Source organism: Acomys minous (genome assembly GCF_964271855.1).
Source record: "Acomys minous genome assembly, chromosome: 3".
In the NCBI taxonomy this organism is placed as follows: Eukaryota; Metazoa; Chordata; class Mammalia; order Rodentia; family Muridae; genus Acomys; species Acomys minous.
Genome location: NC_140485.1, coordinates 45,694,047 through 45,718,939, shown reverse-complemented (window position 1 = coordinate 45,718,939; position 24,893 = coordinate 45,694,047). Strand labels below are relative to the sequence as shown.

The following is a 24,893-nucleotide window of genomic DNA, read 5'->3' as shown; positions in this document are numbered from 1 at the left end:
AAAGAAAGAAATGAGGCCGTGGCATCTTTCTTGGCTTGATGTTCTGTGAATGTAACTAATCTTAGCAGCCAGGCCATGTAGGGCATGGATAAGACGCAAGGCACGTTCAGTCAATACTATCTATAGTGGGGAGCAGGGGTCATTGGCTCACGAGTGATCTACTGCTTACAGGTCGTATTCAATACACGCTAAATCCCCAGTGTCCTTCTCCTCTTCCCTTACCAGCTTTAGAGGTCCAAGACAGTAGAGTCAAAAGGAACTGTACTTACCTTTTATGACCTTCAACGCTTAGTTTTCACAAACACCAACAAGCTCCTATCCAATTTTCAGCAGTCCATGGCTAACTTCCACACTTCCTGTGCCCCTAGATCTTTTGAAACTAATCAGTTGGAGTTTGTTTTTGTTTTATTTTGTTTTTAAACAAGATTTAAAAATTTTTATGTATAGAGTGCTCTGTCTGCATATACACCTGTACACCAGAAAAGGGCATCAGATGACATTTTAGATGGTTGTGAGCCACCATATGGTTGCTGGGAATTGAACTCAGGACCTCTGGAAGGGCAGTCAGTGCTCTTAACTTCTGAGCCATCTCTCCAGCCCCTCAGTGGGAGTTTTCACATCTAATTAATTGTGATGGTTGGTTTTTAGATGTCAACATGCTGCGGCCTAAAACCTTCTGAGAAGGGAGTCTCGATGGAGGCATTACCTGGCTTGGGGTAGCATGTGTCAGTGTCTCTGGGAGGTTGTTTGGGTTCTCAGTTAAGCTGGGAAGACCCACTCTGTGTGTGGACCGCACCATTTCCTGGACTGGACCCTGAACTGTGGAAGAGTGAAGGCTAACTGAGCAGAAGAAACAAGCGAGCAGCAATGGGCACACTTGTTTTTCTCTCTGCTCCTGACTGTGCATGTTGTGACCACAGTCTCGAGCTCCTGGCTCCATGATGGGCTGATACTTGGAACTGTAAGTCAAACCCTTTCTTCCCATATTGTTTTCTGTCAGGGTAATTGTCACAGCAACGGAGGTGAAACTAGAAGAGATGTGCTTTACTGTATTTGCATTCTGATTGCATGTCTTAGGAAACAAGTGACAGCCATGAGAGTCCAGTAACAAGTGTAGCTATGAATAAAAAGATGTACTTTTCACTGGAAATAAATAAAACAGAAAAAAAGAATCTAAAAGTAAATTTTAAGCCTGGTATATGTGAGTGTTGGACAGTCTATAGCAAGCATATCTGCCCTTGTTTCCCACACAGCTGCTCAGCGTCCAAGTTTATAATTTTTGGAAGCATTTTTAATTGATATTTTTTATCATGTTGATATCTGGCACACTCCACATCATCTCCAGCCAAGCTCTGAGCACTTACAAATCTCTGACTAATGCTTGGAAGTTTGGTTAGTAGCGTCTGGAACACTGGTGGTGGAGGAGTCTGCCATAACATTTGCAGCAGCTGCTGAAGCTGCTCCAACACAGTAACGGCATTCATCAGGTGGTCTGTACCCTTAGCACACACTGGTGACTCCTCATCTGGCTATGTTTATCCAAGGAAGAATCAGCATCTTTTAACTTCGGGTAGCTCAGAAAGCCCAGCTTACTCCTCCACAGGTTTCTGTGTCTTTCTTAGTTCTGGAGTCACTGCCTATTTTGCAGTTGAAGTAGACACAGCAAAGAAGTCTCTACGCACGCCAGGGGTGATGGCTGTTCTGCCCCACCAGGCTGTGGGCCATCTCTAGTAGTTGGCAAACAGTGGTTAGGACCTCATGCTGGGAGCTCTCACAACCTGCAGCCACTTTGAATCAGGAAGTGGAAACGCTGCACTTATAGTCTTATACAATATTTCAAGGTCAGAGACCCTGCGATGGCTCAGCTCAGTGGTTCTGCCTCAGCTTTCTCAAGTATGTTCTTCACTGTTGTGTCACTCTGACATGACACCGGACAGAAACCACTTAGAGGAGGAAGGTTCATTTTGGCTCATGGTTTCAGAAGTTGTAGTCCAACATGGCGGAGCTGGGCGGCAAAAATATTCAGCCAAGACTCCTTACATGGTAACACAGAAGACACCAGCAAACAGGTCAGAACCAGAAGCAGCATGACCCTCAAAGGCCTGCCACTAGGGTCCTTTGCTAGCCAGGTCCCAACTCCTATAGGTTCCACAACATTTAAAACAGTTCCACTAGTTAGGGATCGAGTGACTAAAGCTGGAATCTTGAGGTAGATCTCAGAATCAACCCATAACAAGGTGGCAGTTAAGCTGTTGACTCAGCTATTGCCACTTTCAGACTCTCTAAAGGCTGGAGGTTCTGACTCTGAGGAAGGAGGTGTTGGCAGACCTCAATCCCTTGCTGCATGGGCCTCAACACTGAGTTCTCAGAGCAAGAGACTCCAGGGGAAACGTGCATAACTGAGCAAAGCTGTGGTGAACAGTGCTGAGATAGTCAAATTTCCATATGCCTTCCTCCTCCTTACCCCTTTCCTAACCACCTGCTCTTCGAACCAAATCTCTCCTGGGACCACGGGAAAGTTACTAAGAACCCGAAGTGATTTAGCATCACTGTCTGGATAAGGCTAGTTATAATGCCAAGCCCTTACCTCTCCACAAACAGAAAAGAAACTATATGCCTAAGAGCACGATTTTTTTTTCAGGGTTTCCTGCTGGCATGTGAGCGTGCATGTGTGTGTGAATTCCAAGAATTCAAATAGGCACAGCTTCGTTTAAATCCAGATGGCGAGTGGGCCGATCACTTCTGAGCATCTATGTGGCTAAGGTGCCTGCCAAGCCTGCAGGTGTATTCCCCAAATCAGACGGCATACACAAAAGGGCAATAGCAAAACCAGTTTCCCTGACCTAGGAAGTCCAGCCAGTTGCTCCCTGAAAACCATCCGATATCTGAGTTCTCCCAGCGTCTCGACCCTCTGGTCTTTGAGTTTAGCCACGCAGGAGTGAGACTTCTTCGTCCTCCTCACTCCCTACACACTTCCACGCCTTTCCCGTTTGTCACCGTGAAGAACTACAACTCCCGGCATGTCCCGGGAGGGGTCATGTGGCATGCCCCGCTTGCTCCCTCTGTCACGTGACTCCAGAAAGATGGCGGCCTTGACAGCAGAGCATTTCGCGGCGCTCCAGAGCCTGCTGAAGGTATCTTGCAGGGGTGGGATCAGTGTGGCGGCTGCCTTAGTGTCTGAGACTTTGTGCAAAGCAAGAATTTGGAATAAATCGGTCCTGGCTTGGAGCACTCCAAACCCCCGCGCCAGTACTTTTCTGTGTGACCCCGAAAAAATTGCTCAGCCTTTCTGAGCTTTTAAACAGGACCAACAAAATTAGTTACGCCTTGATATTAAGGTGGGAGCAAAACCCAGGTAATCGACGTGAATGCACCCAGGAATTAGTGACTATGGGTGGTTTCCCGGATTGGAGCAGTGGGGTGACAATCACCAGCTCCTCATTTCCTCCCGGTCTCTGCACACTCTATCAGAGAAATCCTCACCCTGCTGCCACCCCAGTACTTCTGGGACGTCATAAAGTATGAGTTACTCTGTAGAAAGATGGCTTTACTTTCCCTCTTAGAACTTATCACTAGCAGACATCGTGAGATCTGTTTTGGTTTTGGGGGTTTTGCTTTGTTTTATTTTTTGTTTTGGTGTTTTGTTTTTTTTTGTTTTTTCGAGACAGGGTTTCTCTGTGTAGTCTTTGGCTGTTCTAGATTCACTTTGTAGACCAGGCTGGCCTCGAACTCACAGCGATCCGCCATCCTTTGCCTCCCGAGTGCTGGGATTAAAGGCGTGCGCCACTGCGCCTGGCTGTGGGATCTGTTTTTAGTCTCTTTTGAGGCACATGACTTCTGTTTCTTTCTGTTTTCCTTTCTTCCCCTCCAGTTGAAGATCAAAATGATACTCGTGGCACTGTCATTATCAGCCACACGTTTAATGTCCTCTCCAGTATACATTTCCCCAGTATGCGTTTGCTCGGCTCACTCCCGAACACTTCACACCCGGCATGTGCTGAAGAAATAGCTATTAAGTGCATTAGTGTCACAGAGCCGTTACTAGACACTTAGTGTTCTCACGCCCGACCTTTCCCCCTTCGCGTGATTGGTTTGAATCATTCCTTCTCCGTGCCTGCTTGTCTAGGGACGTTTTGTTTTCCTTGATAAAGTTAAAAAAAAAAATAATGTATAGCATAACTGAAAATGCAGAAATCATGCATGGCTAAGCGTGGTGACTACGCTCTTATGTACTCAACAGCAGGTCGCAAAGTGGAACACCGGTACCCGAAGAAGCCCCTCACTGCTCCTTGAGTACTTGCTCTGCTAGCCTTTCCGGGAGTGCGTCGTTTCGGTCACAGTTTAATATTGCTCATATTTGAATTTCACAAAAACGGAACAACGTCAGCATATTCGTTTTCATGTCTAGCTTTCACTCATGATTGTGTGACAGTGGCTCATTCATTTTCATTGTCCCGTTTCCTTAAAATAAGCTTTGTTAAAAGCTAACTATAATGCCTCTTGTAATTGTAAGAAGTAAGTAATGCAGAGAAATGCTGAATGTTGACTTCCTGAAAATCTACAGAACAATATCACAGCTGGGTCATTGATACAGTCAAACTACAAGGCATTTGTGTTAGCATAAGACCCCTGCGTTGGTGACTTACTCACTTGCAGTCAGACTCCAGACCTCCTTTACACTTCAGTGCTCTTGGGTCATTAGTTTTCATTTCAAGAACCTTTGTAAATCTTACTGTAGTCATGTTTGTGGATTGGCTTTCCTCACTCCGCCTAATTCTCTGTGGCAGTGGTTCTCAACCCGTGGGTTGTGACCCTTTTGCAGTCTCCTGTCAGTAATCCTGCATATCTGATATTTACACTGCAAATCGTAACAGTAGCAAAAGTACGGTTATGAGGTAGCAACAGAGGACTTTTTGTGGTTGGGGGGTCACCACAGCCTAAGGAACTGTGTGCATTAAAGGGTCTCAGCATTAGGAAGGTTGAGAGCCACTGCTCTAGAGACTCACATGAACCGTATGTATCAACAGTTGCTTCCTTTTTATTGCTCAGGGCTATTCTGTAGTGTGTTCTGTTTGCTCATTGGTCAATTGAAAGATGCTAGAATGTTTTCAGTAATTGCTGTTACGATAGCAAGTCATCTGGAAGGTGCATGGTTTAAAGACATCGCCAAACTTTTCCAGAGTGTCTGGACTGCTTTACATTATATCTGTTTCAGCATCAGCATTTGGGGTTGTCAGTATATCCTACCTGAATCATTTGGTAAATATGCCGTGGATCTGTGTAGTCAGTCTCTAACAGCCCCCACCTCTGTGGAGGGGGGATTTGTACGTGGGGGGGGGGATATATACACCTTGGGTGTCAGTCCTTGCCTTCAGTCTTGTTAGAGATTTACTCATCATTTACTGCAGCACACACCAGGCTCACTGCCCATGAGCTTCTGGGAATTCTCCTCCTGCCCATCATTTTCAGAAGGGAGCCCTAGGATTGCAGGCACGAGTCCTGCTTCAGTGTGTGTGTGTGTGTGTGTGTGTGTGTGTGTGTGTGTGTGTGTGTGTGTGTTCGTGTGTTCTGGAGATCCAAATTTAAGTCATCAGGCCTGTGCAGAAAGCAGTTTACCCGCTGAGCTGTCTCCCCAGGCCTGTATCTATCTATCTTTTATATTTAACTCTGTGATCTGTGGTCCATACTGAGCTGATTTTGTATAAAGTGTGTGATACTTAGGTTGAGCGTGCTTTTTAAATGTCGTATTGTTTCAGTACTGTCTGTTAATTTTTTTTTTCTTCCACTGAATTACTTTTGCAATTCAAGAGTCCCTTGAGCATATCTGTGTAGGTTTGTCCTGGGGTTCTCTGTTGCCTCGATCTCTGTGCTTATCCCTCTGTGTTTACACAGGCTTGATTGCCCTAACTATATAATAAATCGTTACGTCAGACCAATTCTTCCTACTTTACTCTTCTTTCTCAACATTGCTTTGGCTGGGGACATAGCTCAACTAGTAAATCACATGTTATGCAAGATGATAATGTGGTGTGATGCCTGGACCCCTGTGAAAAGCCAACGTGATGGTGTGCACTTACAGTCCCAGTGCGGGGAGGCAGAGGCAGCTGGATCCCTGGGGCCGGCTGGGCAGCCTGGCCTATTTGTCTGGTCCAGACTAGTGATAGAACTTGTTTCAAGAAGCAAGGTGGATGGTGCCTGAAGAACCACAGTGAGAATGTCTTTCACCTCCACATACATGCACGCACACGCACATGTACATGTTTCTCCCAACATATTCACAGGCACACACATGTACTCATGCATGCTTACACACACTGCTTTAGCTGCTCTAAGTCCTTTGCCTTTCAGGACACATTTTTAAATGTTGTTGGCTATATGGAAAACTGACTTGCTTAGACTTTGATAGGGACAGTGTTGAACCTAAGCCAATTAGGAGGAAGATGCTCTCTCTATGATATTGAATCTCCCAGTACATAAAATAACGTCTCTGTATTTATCTTATCTTCTCTGCACCCTTTTGTCTGCAATATGTAGTCATAGCACAAAAGTCCTAGAATTCATTTTTTGACCAATGACAAGTGACACTTTTAAAATTATGTCTATGTGTCCATTACTTGGTTTAACTTTTGATTGTTTTAACTTACAACAGTGTGATAGTCATGGCATTGGATCAAAACAATACTTTGGATCCTCTCTGGGCTTGCAGCATCTAGGGAAGATGCTGGAATTACCAGACAGAAGTTCCTCAGCACCTAGTGATCCAGTGGCATCTAGTGTAAACAACCCACACTATCCAGTGCACTGTCACCAAACCATGGCATTCCATACATTGGGTGTATTATATGTATGTTCTAATTAGGATATTTTTAAAATAATTATTTATTTTTCTCTTATATGCATTGGTGTTTTGCCTGCATGTATGTCTGTGTGAGGGTCTCAGATCTTGGAGATATAGATGTGAGCTGCCATGTGGATGCTGGGAATTGAACCTGGGTCCTCTGGAAGAGTAGTCAGTGCTCTTAACCGCTGAGCCATCTCTCCAGACTCCCTAATTAAGGTATTTTAAAAGCAGCATGGATGCCATCCCATGCTAAGTCAAGGTGTGTCTCTGTGTAGAAATAAAGCAGGCTTTTATGTGTTGATTTTGTATCTGCAGACTTGTTGAATTCACTTATACTAGGTTTTGGTGATGTTTTTGTTTGGGGGGGTTGTTTTGGTTTTGGGGTGTGTGTGTGTGTATGTGTATGTGTGTGTATGTGTGTGTGTGCGTGTGTGTGTGTGCGTGCGTGTGTGTGTGTGTGTGTGTGTGTGTGTGTGTGTGTGTGTGTGTGTACACATTCCTTGGAACTTTCCACATAGAAAATCATGTTTATCACAGAGACTTTTAATTCTTCCTGTGTAATCTTCATAGCCTTAAGTCCCTTGTCTTTCCTTAGTTCTGGAACTTTCAGGGATTTGCTCAGAAGAGTGGTGAGAATAGACATCTAAGGACAAGGCACGATCTTATCACTAGTGCAGCACAGAAGTCCTGGCTGAACGTGTAAGGAGCTGACGAAGTCCTGAATGAATGTGTATTATTGACAAGGACTCCAGTGCCTGAGACCCATGGGAATTGGCAAAACTTTCATCAGGTCAGGCTCAGGGAATTGTCAAAGCCTTCCTTTGGTCTCTGTGCAATGTTGACAGAGTGTTCAGAAAGCATCCACTGTAGCTTTTTCCTCCAAGAGACTGTGTCGAGACTAGCTAACCCCTTCTCCTGCTGTACGTAGTGAACAGGCTGGTGTCCTGGGTTTTGTACTCCATTAGAGTGAGCACAACCTGCTTGACCCCAGATTGTCTGGACAGCCTGTGTTAGTGCTTTCTTCATTCCCTTGTTACCACAGGCAGGTTTGCAGGACCGAGCTGTGCTGGACATAGCATAGGCTGTTAACACACTTTTTACAGACGCCCTTCCAGGTTAAGGAAGTGTTCTGCAAAGGCTTGTTTTGCCTTCCAATTTTCCTGCGGTGATTGGCCAAATGGGGTCATGAGGCTACAGTTTCATGGGATGTGCACCACTAGGTTTTGGGTGTGTATACACAGGCCTCCCATAATGCTGAATAGGTTTTTCTAAGACTTTTTAAAAGTTATTTTATTTTAAATCTATTTGTGTGTGTGTGTGTGTGTGTGTGTGTGTGTGTGCGCACGCGCGCATTCTCATGTGCCATGGCGCAGGTGGGGTGGAGGTCAGAAGCCAACTTGCAGGAGTGGTTATGTCTTTCCACCATGCAGGTTCTAGGAGCCAAACTCAGGTCCTCAAGCTTTGCAGCGCATGCCTTTCTTTACCTGCCATACCATCTCACTAGTTGAGAGGACTTTTTGTTTGTTTGTTTAGGTAAAAAAAAAAAAAACAAAGACAAAAACAACCTGATGTTTAATTTTATTAAATTTTTTTTTGCTTTGTTTAATATTGTACCCTTCCCCCCCGCCCTTGATCTGTTAAAGCTGTGAGTTACATAGATTTTCAAATATTCAGCCAGATTTATATCCCTGGAATAAACCCCATGTTGCCTTAGTGTATTATATATTGCTCATTTCTATATGCTAATATTTTGCTAAGCATTTCCATGTCAGTTAGTATGAGAGGATGCTGTTGTAACTATCCAAACTGTCTGGTTTGAATATGAAGGTAATTTACCCATAAAAAGCACTGGAAACTCTTTCCCCTGTCTCCTCCGTTCTCTAAAAGAGATTTATAGAATCGATGTTTTAAATCTTGAAATGTTTGTTAGAATTCTTCAGTGAAAATATCTTGGTCTAGAGATTTCTTCGAGTTAATGGTGTGGATTCAATTTTCTGGCTAGTGGCAGCTGTCGCATATCTGTTTCAAATGAAGGCAGCGCGTGCGGTGGTGTTTTTGAGTAATTGGTCCATTTTGTGGAAGCCGTCGGGTTTGGGTTGTAGGCTTCCCTTTATCCTTTCGGTGTCTGGCTCGTCATTCTTGCCAGCTCTTTGTTTCACTTACTTCCCCTGTCTTCTTGCCGGGGAAGTGTTGCACGGATGTCAATTAGAGTGATGGATGGTGTTGCTGAGTTCTTCTGTGTGCTGTTTCCTATCTGGCTAGTTCTGTCAGTTGCTGAAGGAGGGGTGTTGCTGTGCCCGTTGCATTTGGGAAGTCATCTGTCTCTCCTTACGTTTCTGTCAGTTACTGCTTTACAGTTTGCAGTCCTCGTGGTGGGTGCGTGCACAGTCTAGAAGTCTGGAGGTCTCCGTGGTAGACAGACTCTTGCAGCATTTTACAGTATTGTTTTCTTTTTTGCAGAGCATGCTTTACCTGGCATCAGGGTGGCCATTCTGCATCCCTTTGACTAATGTTCGAATGGCATTCTTTATTTGTGCATCTACTTGTAGCCTGCCCATGTAATGAAGGGAGATCCTTGCATGTAACATGTAATATTTTTCATCCACTGTGCCAATTTGTTTTGGTTTTGTTTTTCATTTTTCCGAGACAATTTTTCTGTGTAGCCTTGGCTATTCTGGACTTGCTTTGTAGACCAGGCTGGCGTTGAACCCACAGCTATCTGCCTGCCTCTGCCTCCCTGAGTGCTGGGATTAAAGGCGTGTACCACCACACCCGGCTCACTCTGGCAATTTTAAATTTTAATTAGAATATTTAGGTCACTTAAAGTTGATATAAAGACTCCCATGCTGTGACTTAAATCTGCTCTTTTTTGTTTTTCTGCTCATTCTTTATTTTATTCTTCTTTTTTATATTTCTCTGCTTTTCCATTTGTTATTTGAATATTTTTAAAAGAATTCTATTTGAGGGGCTAAGAAGATGGCTAAATGGGTAAGAGTGCTTGGTGTGCAAGCGTGAGAACCAGAGTTTGAATCTCCAGCACTCACCTAAAAAGTTATGCATGGCCACATAGCTACCTGTAATCTGAGCACTGTGGAGCTCACAGACAGGCGGATCTCCGAGATTTCCTGGCTTCTGGCCTTGCTCCACCTTCAGTGAGAGACCTTGTCTCAAGGGAATAAGAAGGTGAGTGATGAAACAGGGCACCTGACATCCTCACCTGGCATACACTCACACACACACACACACACACACACACACACACACACACACACACAGAGGCACCCACATACACACACATGTGCATATACACATGCAGGCACACACACATGCACACATGTGCACATACACTCACACACCCATGCACACATACGCACATGCACACACATACACACATGCACACACTCACATACATACTCACTCATATACACACACACATACACACATGCACATGCATGTATGTTATCTTAATTTTTTAATAGAACCTCTCTAGTCACACTGTGTGTGTATAGTATATAGTTTATCACAGCCTGTTGGTGTCATCATTTTATCAGTTAAGATGAAGTCTAGTTATAACACATTTGTATTAAATATTTCTTCTGCATTACATTTAAAGTTCCAACAAACAGTTTCGTGATGTTTTCTTTTAGCCTTCATAAGTAATTTAAAAGATATAATTTATTTTTACATCTTTGCTGCTCTTTTCTGATTTTGTGTTCTAGGAACATCTACAAAAGCACTGACTGCCATAGTCAGGTGACAGAAGACTAAAGACAAGTGTAGGCATATTGTTGATGCTGATGGTGCCACATACCCCTCTAACAGTTCTGTGTACCCCTAGGATGCTACGAAACTGTAGGGAAAAGAGGCCAGCGTTGCTGGGGGCGGGGGCAGCATGGCAGACCCAAAACAGTTTCAGTCAGGTCACAGTGGCTCCCAACACTTCTGTCATTCTTTTCTGTTGAAGAACTTGATGTTGACATTCTTCATAATGGATCTTCTGGAGATTATCTTGGTTTTCTTTCATTCCTGATGAACATTTTACTAGCTGAGGGTTCTAGGTTGGCAATTTGTTCTGCATCTCAGAAATATACGTTCTTGCCTCTTGAGTTCTGACATGAAAGCCATTGTCATTCTGAATGTTTCTCGCATTGCCTTCAATTTTTTTTTTTTTTTTGTCTTTTCAAAATTTAATTTCTGTATCTAGGTGTGAGGTTTTAAAATTACATTTTTTAGGATTTACTTGGTTTCTTGATATATTTACCATTAAGTCTGGTTAAACTTGGGAAGTTTAATAATGTGTTCTATTATTTTCTTAAATGCTATCTATCTATCTATTACCTATCTATGACTAACCTATTTATCTATTGTCTGTCTATCTATTTTTCTATTTGCCATTTCCTCTTTTATCTTGTTCCATGACTCTAAATGTTTTTATTTCCTCAGATGTGGGAATGAGATGCAAGCTGTTCCCAAGCCTTTCTAGTTCTTTCTGAACTATTGCTGGCTGGTTCAACTCAGCTGTTCTGGCCTAAACTCCTCTCTGAGGTGACTGATTGAAACTGGCTTCCTTTGGCTTCTGACTGAATTGTTCCTCCTAGCCTCAAACTATTTCTGTCAATATGATGTAATCTTCTGTCCCATTCTCATTCTCTGGCTTATTCTGTCTTCACCTGTGTCTGGCTTGTTCCTGCAACCTGCCTCTGTAAAACTGTCACAGTAAAAAAACACTTGGTAAAAAGTCCCTTCTCTCTCTCTCCTTGTGCTGCTCTTAAGTAGCTTCTCTTTCCTGCCCTGTTCTTCTAAGAGTTGGATGTATTCTATCTCTCACTCATCCTGTCAGATCTTTCTCAGATTTGTTACTTTGTCTGCCCCTCAATTAGTTGTCACTTTGAAAGCTTCCTTCCTTCCTTCCTTCCTTCCTTCCTTTCTTTCTTTCCTTCTTTCTTTCTTTCTTTCTTTCTTTCTTTCTTTCTTTCTTTCTTTCAGGGGCTTGGTTTTTTTTGAGACAGGGTTTCTCTGTATAATAGCCCTGGCTGTCCTAGAACTCTCTTTGTAGACCAGACTGGCCTTGAACTCACAGAGATATGCCTGTCTCTGCCCACACCCTCCCGAGTGCTGGGATTACAGGCGTGTGCCATGGCACCTGCTTCCTTCTATAAACTAACCCTACTTTCATTGCTTGGGGTTAAAGGTGTGTACTAAGGCATGTCTTATCCACCCAGATCGTACTGTAATCCAGAGTGTGTCTTCATTCCAGCTGATCACATAGACCCAGAAGGTCCTTAGATGTGATCCCTTGCCAGACAGCCATGTTGCTGGATTAAAATTCCTCTACACATGACTTCAGTGGTGCCGCTGGTAGGTCTGTGGTGGGGTTCTGCAGGCCCCCAAGGCCTTGTTGATGACTTTCAGTCTGATTTTCCTCTGTTCAGGCTGGGTAATTTCATGCAGCAGGCTGTCTTCCATCTGCCAATTCTCTGCTGTCCCTTCCATGTTACCATGCTGCATTTGTCTTCCGAGTGTTTGTTTGAGTTGCATCTCTGGTGGGTTTTTTTTTTTTTCATTTTGTTTTAATTTTAATATTATTGCCTTCTATTTTTGCAAGGTTTATTGGTTTCAGCTATGTTTTTAATTATTGGAATATTGATTGTAGCTGCTTCAAAATATTGGTCAGATAATTTTAAAGTTGTCTGCTGAGACAGTCCCATGATGTAGCTCAAGTTGGCCTGTAACTTGTAATCTTATTTCCTCAGCCTCCATCTCTCCTCCTCCTCCTTCTCCTCCATCACCACCACCACCACCACCACCACCACCACCACCCACCCACCCTTTTTCATTCATCTTGAGACTTCCCTGGTCCCTGGTCACAGGTGTGATTTTTGTGAGAACGTTCCTGTTATGTTCTGAGACTGTGTATAGTATTTAGATCTTGTTCTAGCTGGCTTTTCCCAACACTGCTAAGACAGAGAGTTGGGACATCTTTTCTCAAGCTGGCACAAGCACAGACTAGATAGAGTCATCTAGAAAGAGGGAACCTGACTGAGAAAATGCCTCTATCAGACTGACCTGTAGCCAAGACTGTGGGGCATTTTCCTGATTAGTGATTAACGTGGGAGGACCCAGCCCACTGAAAGTGGTGCCACCACTGGGCAGGCGGCCTGGGAGGTGTATAGGAATGCAGAGAGCAGGATGAGCTGAGCGAGCTGTGATAAACAAGCCAGGAAGCATTGCTTCTCCTAGGCCTTTACTTAGTTTCTTCTTCCAGGTTCCTGCCTTGGCTTCCTCCCTGCTGTGTAAACCTGTGAGACAAGTTAACCCTTTCCTCCCTGAGTTGGTTTTGGTCAATTTCTTATCACAGCACAGGGTGCTGCCTCCTTAATCCATTGGAGGTAGAGGACCAGATTCCCCACAGGGCAGCCTGGCTTGTTATAGGGTGGTGGGAATGAAGATCTCAGCTCCGCTCTGGTCCTTCCTGGGTACCACCCTAGCAGAGATGTTGGGATTCCTTGCTGTAGCATCACAGAGCTTGGTGCTCACAGCGAGGCTTCTCCTCAGCCATTGCTGGCCCCAGTGATTTGTGTTCACAGTTCTTTACAGGATAGTTGGTTTTTGCTGAAGTAAAGTAATTATTGTTTAAATTTTTTCTGGTCTTAGGAGGCTGGCCTTCTAGGGCAAGGTCTGGGATCAATAAGGAAAAGGGAAACCAAGAACCTCAGCACCATGTTGTGCCTGGGCCTCGTCCTAGCAGGTCTGGCTCTCCCACCCCCATCCATGGTTGAGTTTGTTTTCCCTAAGTGCCTACGGATATTAGCTGTTCTTAGTAGGAAGAACGAGAAAGATGCATCTATCTCCCCAGAAACAGAGGTGTCCTATGAACCTTCAGCATTAAGAAGCTCTCATAAGCATCACCAAATAACCAACACAAATGTCTGCAGACTGTAACTTGGTGTATTTTCCATCTGTACATTAATTCCTAGGCCTCCTCAAAAGATGTCGTCAGACAACTGTGCCAAGAAAGCTTTTCCAGTTCCGCCCTTGACTCAAAAAAGCTCTTGGATGTCACATGTTCCAGCTTGTCTGTGACCCAGGAGGAGGCAGAGCGAGTAAGTGTGGTGAGACATGACCTTCGCCCACTGGTCCTTGACACTTGTTAGCCTCTTCCTTGGCTTCCCAGTTAGTTGCATGTCCAAAGACATTGTCTCCTTGAAATATCTGTTGCCACTGTAGAAAACTCAGACAGATTTTTAAAAAGATATTAAAGAACTCTAAGATTTTCATCTTGGACCCTTTCCTTATGACATATGAGCCCCCTTATGATAAATAAGCAGAGTTTCAGGCCACTTTCCTTTCAGACTTATTACTTAGCAATGTGTGTTTTTTTTTAAAAGACCTTTTGTGATTTTCATGCCCAGTATGTGACTGGTAAGTGCTGATGAATTGTCAGCTGGGTAGGTGAGGGTAGACCTTGCAGGGATGTCTTTGAGCTGAGGCACTGAGGCCTGAGAGGCATTAGCGAGTACCCACTGCTGGGCTCAATCAGGCTTCCTCAGGGCTGCTGTTTTCCCCACACCCTCATCTCTTCCCTCTGCCCCTGTAACACCTTGTGCTCAGCTCAGATATTCACCAGGCAGCTATGAGGAAGCCAACGTGACAGTGTTGTCCACCCAGGGTAGACGTGCTTGACCAGAGTATCTTCATTCAGACGGCGCTGTTCTTGTTATTATTTTTCTTTAATTTAGAGCTTTATTCATGGAAATCTACTATAGGAAAGTCAAAGGTGGAGGTGAGGCTGTAGACTTAGTTTGGATGCCCTTAAAAAAATGTGAAGCAAGGACTTGGGTACAGCAGGTGATTCTAGGAAAACAGAGCAAGGAGTGAGAAAAATTAACCAGAGAATGGAGGCAAGCCCATTACAAAGCATGTTGATGACGTGGTCAGTGCAGTGGGAATTAGCTGCCACCATCACTGCTGCAAGCTTCACTTCCCTTTGCTTCTGGGTTGTATCCATTTATAGTCAGACAACCTTCATGGTATTGGATAAAGATGCAAAGCAGAGAAACAGTCACCTCCCGAGAGCTCTTTTGGGCTCAGCTAAGCATCATTATGTTGATATGTGAATGCTAAGGTGCATTTGGCTACAGAGCTACAAGGTCATAGGATGCTTGTTGGGAGTGTAGGAGTGCTGGTCCACTGTACAGAATCCCTGTGTTTGAATGCAGTGCCTACAAGGGTATAAGGTAGGAACACGTAGCTAGGCAGCGTCCAAGACTCCTCTTTCACAGAGGTAGTCACACCACTGGCCAGGCACTCTTTTTCTTTGATCTTCCAGGTGACAGCTTAAGGGTGAGGACATGCGATGCCTTCCACCCTAGATCAAAGTCCTCACTCCAGGGAGACCAGTATCTCCTCTAACAACTCAATAAGGACACGTTCAGATTCTTGCAAGGAGAGTGCAGCCTCACTCAGGGAAGTGTGGCCTAGTGTTTACACAGCCCTCTTAGACCAGAGGCACTGGCCAATACAAGGTTGCCTAGTAACCCCGCTGGCTTTCCACTTCTCAGGTTACCAGGGAAACAGCATCACAAAGTTAAGTGAAGGTCAGATGCTTCCACAGAAGGCAAAAAGATACATTATCCCTTTGCCCACAAACTAACAAGTTTCCTACAAGCCCATGGCTTCGTAAGTCAGTCCGTCTTCTAAAAGGACCACTAAACTAGCAAAGTCATGCTGAGTGTCAGCATCTGCTGCAGGGGCCACCACACTTTATGTGCCTGTGGTAGTGTGCCCCATGGGTGAGTACAGCGCTCCACCCCGCCCCTCTGTGTGTACCCTCCTGCCTCCACCCTGCAGCTACAGGGCTGCCCTCTCTGTCCTACAGCTGCTCCAGGCCCTGCACTGCTTCACTAGGCTGGTGGCCTTCCGTGACCTGTCCTCTGCCGAGGCAATTCTGGCTCTCTTTCCAGAAAATTTCCACCAAAACCTCAAAAACCTGCTGACAAAAATCATCCTGGAGCACATGTAAGTGTGTGTGTGTTGAGAGTGCCTTCTAACTCTAATAATTCTTGCTGTTACTATTCTAAAATAATGTAGGCTTGTGGTTGAAAATGCATACAGATGAGTGATGGAAGAAAGCAAGACACTTGTCACCCATGCCCAGAGCTTAGCTGCACCCATTCTTCCATGGAAAGCCACTTATCTGTTTGCTTATTTTTGCTTTGTGAGGAAGGGTCTCATTATAGCTCAGGCTGACCTTGAACTCCCTTTGTGGACAAGGATGACACTGAACTTGTGTTCCTTCTACCTCCACCTCCCAAGTGCTGGGATTACAAGCATGTGCTCCCACAGCTGCCTTGAAGGTAAAAACCTGCTTTTTGGTTCTCTTTGCACATATATGGAGAAGATGATCTTTTGGTTGTTTTTAACAGTCAGGACCTTGCTGTTTTATAGCTTGCTTATTTTTAGGCAACAGTATTAATATTGATGACACTTCAGCAAGTGACCTTAGGATCATTTTTAATAGTTAAATGTAAAGTATATTCTAGTACATGGAGGAATTTGGTATAATTTTTTAAATTCCTTAAGGTTAGCCATTTAAGATATTATTGGCAGTTCCACCCCAAAATAGTTTGTGATAGAAACATCGTTATATATTCACTTACTCACTTACAGCTTAAAGTCCATGGTCATATCAGGGCATACTGGGGTTTGCCTTATATTGTTAGGTTGGCTACCAAAAACATTGGCCCAACACATTTTTTTGAGACTATGTTTCCCTCTGTAGCCCAGGTTACCCTTGCATGTGGAGCCTGTTGTTTCTGCTCCTGTGACTACAGGCATGCACCACAAATCCTGGCCTCACAGCATGGAGATTTCTTTGCTTTCCCCAGTTCTATGACTAGGAAATGGTACCTCATTTTACCTTTTTAAGTTTTTGACATTAGAGATGTTGAATGTCTTTTTCCTGTGTCTATTGATCATTTTTATTTCTTTTGTGAACTGTCTTCTAAGCTGGGGAAGATGCTTTTCAACATGAATCCTAAGTAGAAGTGATTGTTGTCTGCCTGACAGCTGAAGGGCTCTAGCAGCAGTAACTGGTACTGGCCATTCACCAGGGGCTTTGTTGCTTACTGAGAACTCTCACATGTGACCACGTTTTATTGTGACTGCTTGGCACCTCACTCTGCTGCCACTTGTTTTAGTATTGGCAGCATGTGTGGTGTGTTTTACATAAGATGTGCTACTCACAGTAGTTCCTCAGGGGAAGGAGAGTGACTTCGTCTTTCCTGTTTTGTCTTTGAAACCAGTAACACAAGAAGATTGCAACCATTAAAATTTCTATTTTCTTTAAGGTTGTTTTATTACATTTATTTATTTGGAGGGCTGCAGGGCATGCTGTGAACATGGAGGTCAGAGAGCAGCTTGCAGGACTCAGTTCTGTCTTTTAACTATACAGCTCCCACAGATCGAGCTCAGGTCCTCTGTTGGAGCTGCTGCCCTTTCATGCCTTTTGTCTTTGTTTGTTTGTTTCCTAAGCTATGAAAACTGGCAACACTTGGGCCTTGCCATCACTGAGCTTTGTAAAGCAATGCAAAGCTGCATTTGGAGGGAGGGGTTTCTGGGGCCCTTTCTTGGTAGAGGCCACAAGCTTGTGTCCCTCGTTACTAGAAAGCACATCCTCACTGCTCTCCATTGTTTCTTCCTCATCTTTCCCTCTTAAACAGATCTGCTTGGAGAGCCGAAGCTCAAGCAAACCAGAGTGAGTACTGAGTCTCCCGCCTTCCCCACCCCTGCCCTTCAGTGCCAGCTCTGAGTCCCTGAAGCAAGAACCTAACCACACGTCAAAGAGAACCACATTCTGTATTGTACCTTTTAAATTTCACATTATTATTATTATTATTATTATTATTATTATTATTATTATTATTATTATTATGTTAGGATAGGAGCAGGTTGGTAAATATTACAGAAATATCTAAGTAGAAAATGAAGTGCTTAAAGTATGTGTCAGTTAATACAAAAGTAAAGAGGGGAACAAAGCTAATAGGTATGGGATGGAATGTGCTCAACATATATGCATATGACGGTGATGTCAGGTAACTTAGTACCATGTACAGTGAATATAAACAATGGGGTGGGGGAGAGAGAGAGAGAGAGAGAGAGAGAGAGAGAGAGAGAGAGAGAGAGAGAGAGAGAGAGATTTGCAAAAAGGAAAGACTAGTCATTGAAATTACTCCAGAAGGTTGCCTAAGAGCGTGCTGAGTGACTGCCCTTGTGCTCACTTTAAGCATGTCACATAGCTGGAGCTCTGTGTCTGCGCTGACTCATCCAGCCCTCACAGCAACTCTGCTGTCCAGGCTTCTAGATGAAGAAGCAAGTGCGGGGCCTGCATTCAAGCCAAGGCTGTTCCTTCTATAATATAAAATCCCTTGCACCATCACTGACGTTGTCCTTTCTCCACCACTCTGGCCATGGCTGCATCTCTACTTTGTGTCACTTGTCACTCTGTCTCAACATGTGGAGTGTGAGTGGAGATGCACCCATCGGGAGTCAGTGCTAAGGACAGCTGCCACCAAGGAATGTGTGTAAGGCACACGACTTGTAGGTCTTAGGTCCTCCCTGCCTCTTTCTGAGTCTTGCTTGTAGACCAAATGTATCATATGTATACAACCCTCTCAGCCACCTGTCATTGGAGAAAAGCTCGAGAGAAACAGGTGGTGTAGCCTCTAACCCACACTGTCGCCTCCACAGTCTCTCTGCCACGCCTGGTGGACCTGGACTGGAGAGTGGATGTCAAAACCTCCTCAGACAGCATCAGCCGCATGGCTGTCCCCACCTGCCTGCTCCAGATGAAGGTATGCCCAGTGCCGAGCTCCTCAGAAGGGAAGGGAATGACAGTGAGTTGTCCTCCCCACCCCAGCCGTCCAAAGGGGAAAATGATAATAACGACACCCCCTCCCAAATGTGCTGATTCTCCATCACCTGGCGTGGTCAGAACGAACTAGATGCTAAAAGCAGACCTTTCAGAAGGACGGGTGCAGAAGGTTTTGTTTCTCAGATGACGTGCTGGTGTCTGAAAGCATCCCACTTTAACAGCAGGGTTACACATGTAGATGTCAGATGGCCTTTCAGATCCTTCCGGTAGCCAGCCTCTCACTAGCTTCCTGTCCCGTAGAACTGGGCCATGCAGCACAGCCCAAGCGTCTGTGGGCAGTTGACTGGTGAACACTTCATTTTCCTCTTCACATGCCTTGTATCATTATCTTCACCTTATTCTTTTCCAGAACCTCATAAAGGCCCATACCCATTTTGTAGTACTTGTGTAGTTAAAACTAGAAGGGCGAGATGCTATAGCTACTTCCCCAGACACCCAGAAATTCAACAGCTATAGAAGATGGGGAAGTGGCTTTAAAACATAATAATTAATATTTAATTTCCTCTTTAAATATCAAATAAGTATATCTGGAACATTGCTTTTCTGTGTCCAGTTGTATGTCATAGAGCCTGCTTGTCCAAGTGTGGTATAAGCAAGTAGTGATTTCTCACTTGAGTACTGAGACCTGTATTGGAGAGGTAACCGAGCCTCCTCACCCCTGGCAGGAGTGACCCAGGCCTTTGAGCATCTCCTTCACTGCCAGCTGCTAAGGGATGAAGGGTTAGGGTCCTTTGCTGCACCCAGCTGTGACCTCTCAGGAACCCATACACCTGAGTAGGGCACAGTTCCAGGGAGAAACAAAGACAGGCCAAGTTGTCTCTCTGGCTCACATTCTTCTTGCAGATCCAAGAGGATCCTAGTCTGTGTGGAGACAAACCCTCCATCTCGGCTGTGACCATGGAGCTGAGCAAAGAAACGCTGGACACCATGTTGGATGGGCTGGGCCGCATCCGGGACCAGCTTTCTGCTGTGGCCAATAAATAAGCAGCCAGCTCGAAGGCGCAGTTGTCAGCACAGGGCTGACAGTGGGACGGTGGGATGGAGCGCTGCTGCTCCTCAGACAGTGGGACAGTGCGGGGAAGGAAGCAGCCAAGCCCATTGCTGTTCTCCTCTCTTCCTCCTTTGTTTCTTTGCCTGGTGGTGAGCAGAAGCCTCCATCTCTGAGAAGCTGAACCACCGCCTTGGCAGTGTGAGGGAACAGGTTCTTTGTATCAGCTGCCTGTGCGCGCTGCTGAGGGAAACCCAGGCCCGTACTGTGGCGCTCCCCTAGTGAGTTCACCTCCAGCGTTAGCTCAGATGAGGTCACTTCCAGCCTTGGACTACAAGGAGGGAACTAGGGGTGATGCCGGCAGCGCCTGCTCCCCGTCACAGAAGCCAGCAGACGGAGTGCAGCACGCAGCACGGTCCCTTCAGAGCCTTCCCTGAGCTTGCAGCCCTGCCGGGCACAGCTCCAACTCAGAAAACTGAACCACACCGTTCGCCTCTACTCCTGGGTGAGAAAGTGGGAAGAACTGGAAATAAATGACAGTTTGGTGATTCTGGTCGTGGTTCTTCTAACTTGAGTTTACGTCTTCAGCCCTCACCACCTCTCATTCGGGTAAATGACCTCAAGTTCTTGATTGCAAGCTAAGCTCACAACTGCATGGCATGATGTGATGATGCAAGGTGCATGGACCTCAACACTCTGCTATTGTCCATGATGTGAAACGAAAGCAGGGCTGACCGTCAGTAGCGACACTCCTAAGAGTTTAGCCGTGTGAGAACATCTTTCACGTGCCTCATATGCCATAGGACCGCATGTCTGGAAACCTTTTCTCCTTCAGTGATCTCTACAGTAGCACAGTGCAGTCTGACTGGTATTGGTGTGTGTGTACCTGTTGTGAGTGTGCACATGTGTGAGTGTGCACCTGTGAGTGTGCACATGTGTGAGTGTGTACCTGTGTGTGAGTGTGCACATGAGTGTGTGTGTGTGTGTGTGTGTGTGTGTGTGTGTGTGTGTGTTGCAGGCAGCACCACTGGTGAAGAATATGGTTTGGCAGCCGGGCTGGGAAGACAGCCCTGCTTCTTGATGGTGATGTGCTTGACCTCTAAGGGTCAATCCCTACCCACCCATCCTTCCTTCCTTTTTTAATTAAGTAGACACATAATTGTGTCTTCCCTATGAGACTATGAGGAGTAACTAGTATAACACACCTGAAAGCACTTAGCACTGGGACAACTAATAGGCTCAATAACGTTAGCTTTGGCTATTAATAGGAACAGCGGTGGGGAGCTCTGGGCATCCGTTGCATTGTCTGCCCAGTGGGGTTGGTATGGCAGTGGATGAGACAGCCAGCCCGTGGAGCTTCCATCACCTGCTGGTATATGGCCTCATTAGGACCTGTGGCCAGATTTCTCTAGCTTGCTTTCTGAGACACAGGACTCGGCCAGGGACATGAAGTTCTTTAACTGGCTCGGTGTGGAAAACCTGAATCTGCAGGAAGATAAGGATTCTAACCTCTGGCCACCCAGTGAGATACCGAGAAGTCAAGACAAACCTTCCAGGCTTCTCATGCTCAGCAACCTGATCTCATAAATAATATGTCTGTTAATTTCATCCAATGCATCTCGATCATATCCACCGCCTCCCTTTCCCACCAACTCCCAGACCCACCCCCACCTCTCCATCCTCTCCCAACTTTGTGTGCTCCTTGTAGTTTTGTTTTGTTCTGTTTTTTTTTTTTAAAGATAATCCCTGAAGTCTGATCTGCGCTGTCCATACATTCATGGGTGTAGGGCATTCTCCTGCTGGATGGTTGACTTGGCAGGGGCCACACCCATAAGATGGACTCTCCCTCTCCCAGGAGCCTTTGACTGTCAATCTCTCTCTCTCTCTCCTTTTTATTTTATTTTTTATTATTTGTTTGTTTTTGGTTTGGTTTTTTGAGACAGGGTTTCTCTGTGTAGCCTTGGCTGTCCGGGACTGGCTTTGTAGACCAGGCTGGTTTCAAACTAGATTGTCAATATAATCTTGAGCTAGGAGTAGGAGCTTGCATTCCTCCCCTCCTTTCTCCTGGAGTAGTGACTGGCTTGATCTTGTACAGGTCTTTTTTTTTTTTATTCTTGTTACATCTCAATGGTTATTTCATCCCTTGTATCCTCCCATTCTTCCCTCCCTCCCATTTTCCCCTTACTCCCCTCCCCTATGACTGTTCCTGAGGGGGATTACCTCCCCCTGTATATGCTCATAGGGTATCAAGTCTCTTCTTGGTAACCTGCTGTCCTTCCTCTGAGTGCCACCAGGTCTCCCCCTCCAGGGGACATGGTCAAATATGAGGCACCAGAGTTCGTGTGAAAGTCATACCGCACTCTCCACTCAACTGTGGAGAATGTTCTGACCGTTGGCTAGATCTGGGTAGGTGTTTAAAGTTTACTGCCTGTATTGTCCTTGGCTGGTGCCTTAGTTTGAGCGGGACCCCTGGGCCCAAATCTGCCTTTCATAATGTTCTACTTGTATGTTTCTAGGACCCTCTGGATCCTTCTACTTTGCTATTCTCCCATGCTTCTCTCATCTAGAGTCCCACTAGAATGTCCTCCACTCTGTCCCAGTTTCCTGGTAAGTGAAGGCTTTTGTGGGACATGCCCCTTGGGCTAGTATGCAGATATAAGTGAGTATATACCATTTGAGTCTTTCTGCTTCTGGGTTAACTCACTCATTATGATCATTTCTAGCTCAAGCCATTTGTCCACAAATTTCGGGAATTCCTTGTTTTTAATAGCTGAGTAGTATTCCATAGTGTATATGTACCAAGGTGGCTGGAGAGACAGCCGTGAGTACTGGGAACCGAACTCTTATATTTATGGTTGTGAGCCTAGCCTTTAACGGCTGAGCCATCTCTCCAGCCCTCTTGTGCAGGTCTTGTCCAGACAGCCACAGCTGTCACGAGGTCATCAACACAGGATCCTGTCATATCCAGAAGACACTTCCGGTCAGCTCCTCTCTGACCTTTGGCTCTTATAGTCTCTCTGTCCACTCTTCTGCAATGGCCCCTGAGCCTATAGGGTGGGGGTGTGACACGGATGTTCTATTTGTGGTTGAGAACTCTGTAAACACTCTCTGCACTTTGGCCACTTGTGAATTTTGCACTAACCACTGTCTACTGCACAAAGGAGCTTTTCTAATGAGGCCTGAGCACTATGCTAAGCTGTGGGTCTAGAGAAAGCAAATGGTAGACCTGAATTCTCTGGGGTTACACCTAGTAAGAGACTGTGGATCCTGTCTGTAGAAAAAGACTTTCCATGCCATAGCAGGACATGGACTTCAGACCCCAGCCCACTGCTTCATGTTGACGGCCCCTTGCTGTTCTCGTGTAGGACTCAGCCTTGACAGCCTTCCAGCTCCTGTGACCTGCTGAGACCTCCCTGTTTCCCAGTCTCCCACCACTGATTGTCATTCATAAAGAACTTACAGAAGGAGCACTGTTTGGGAGTCTGGGAAGTTGTGTATTCTTGAATGCAATGACACTTATGGTGTGAGGTCACACTGAGAACACCTGGAAAAGGTGTGAGGTCACACTGAGCACACCTGGAAAATGTTTGGTGCCCTTGCATAATCTGATTGCTTAAAGGATTATGGGCTTTGTTGTTTGTTTGTTTGTTTTGTTTGCAAGGGTAGACTGTTTCCAGATACCATATTTCTGGTTGGGTCAACATGATTTCAGAGAAAGCTCTCACTTCCCCATTGATCTTATCTAAGGAGGTTCTTCACTTGGTGATTGTGTGGTTTCCTGGTACCACCCTGTAGCATGAGCAGCTCTGCAAGCCGGAAGGTTTGATGTGTAGACTCTGTCCATCTCTGGCTGCCTACCACATTCCACCTGTTCTGCACAGAGGCGAGCAGCTGTCTCAGTCCTGATCGATGTATCTATCACTGAGACTACTGCGGATGCAACTCACTCCAGAAAGCCAGTCTGCCTTTCCCTGCCAGACTCAGCAGAGCAGGCCAACCCCTCACCCCCTGCAACCCCCATAGCCCCCACCTCACCCCCCACCCCTGGGCTCTGACAGTGAGTCAGCAGTACTGAGACCTGCTTTCCTGGCACTTGGAGCCAACCTGCTTCGGGCCGCCCAGGATCTCAAAGGTTGAGAACAGAGATCAGGGTGCTGAGCCGATCCCATTGCTCTTCATGTGTCCGTGCTGCTGGACGAGGCTATGTTGGAGTGCGCATGTGCATGTGGAGGCCGGCTCTTCCTCAGGAGCATCCATCTAGTTTTAGGAGACATGGTCTTGAAGCAGCCTTGAACTCGTTGCATGCGTAGGCTGATGGGCCAGCAAATTCCAGGGATCTGTTTCTTCTTCCCAGCTCTGGGATCACAGTATATGCTACCATGCACAGCTTTTTCTTTCTTTCTTTCTTTCTTTCTTTCTTTCTTTCTTTCTTTTTTTATGTGCATTCTGGGATCTAAAATCAGGGCCTTATGCTTAAAGAACAAGCAGTTTACCATCTGAGCCATCTCCCTCATGCTGCCGATTTAGTAGGGGCAAGAAAAGGTGTGACTCTCCACAAGTGACCTGGGTTTGCCCTGAATGTGGTGAGGTCAAGCTGTCCCGCTTCCCTCCTGTCTTGTTGCATCAGTGAGGACCCTGACTATCAACCTCTTCTTATGGTCCTTAGTCGGAAGACAAATTGGCATCGGAGTCAGCCACGCAATCAGGTCTCTGCACACCCACAAGCACCCTGTCCAGGCATTGCTAGTCAATCTCTCTGACCTGGTGTTCACAAATTTCCAAGATGCAAGTCTAATATGGTAAGAAAGCTGAGATGTTACCACAAGTGAGGAGCTTTTATTAGTTATCATCCCTTTCACATTCTTGTTGTTTGTTTGTTTAGTTTAGTTTAGTTTTTGAGACAGAGTTTTCCCATGTAGCCTTGATGTCCTGGAACTCTCTCTCTCTGTAGACCAGGATGTCGTGCGTGTGTGTGTGTGTGTATGTGTGTGTGTGTGTGTGTGTATGTGTGTGTTTGTGTGTGTGTGTGTGTGTGTGTAAGTGATCTATTTATTTTTATTTTATGAGCATTGGTGTTCCACCTCCATGTATGTCTGTGTGAGGGTGTCAGATCCCCTGGAACTGGGGTTACA

General features: G+C 45.5%; 1 protein-coding gene across 1 annotated transcript; it reads left to right on the top strand.

Annotated features, from left to right (window-relative positions):
• Positions 1 to 3,025: 3,025 nt before the first annotated feature.
• On the top strand, positions 3,026 to 20,309 carry COMMD9 (COMM domain containing 9). Its single transcript, XM_084777295.1, has 6 exons — positions 3,026 to 3,134; positions 13,819 to 13,944; positions 15,720 to 15,859; positions 17,563 to 17,597; positions 18,590 to 18,693; positions 19,617 to 20,309. The coding sequence occupies exons 1-6, from the start codon at positions 3,045 to 3,047 to the stop codon at positions 19,755 to 19,757; spliced, it is 636 nt and encodes a 211-aa protein (XP_084633421.1). The 5' UTR covers positions 3,026 to 3,044; the 3' UTR covers positions 19,758 to 20,309.
• Positions 20,310 to 24,893: the final 4,584 nt, after the last annotated feature.

Bases quoted from the DNA above. Each gene is read 5' to 3' on its own strand.
- COMMD9 (XM_084777295.1), top strand. From the start codon at position 3,045: ATGCCCCGCTTGCTCCCTCTGTCACGTGACTCCAGAAAGATGGCGGCC. The intron at 3,135-13,818 runs GTATCTTGCAGG...ATTAATTCCTAG, and splicing joins CGCTCCAGAGCCTGCTGAAG to GCCTCCTCAAAAGATGTCGT. The intron at 18,694-19,616 runs GTATGCCCAGTG...TTCTTCTTGCAG, and splicing joins CCTGCCTGCTCCAGATGAAG to ATCCAAGAGGATCCTAGTCT.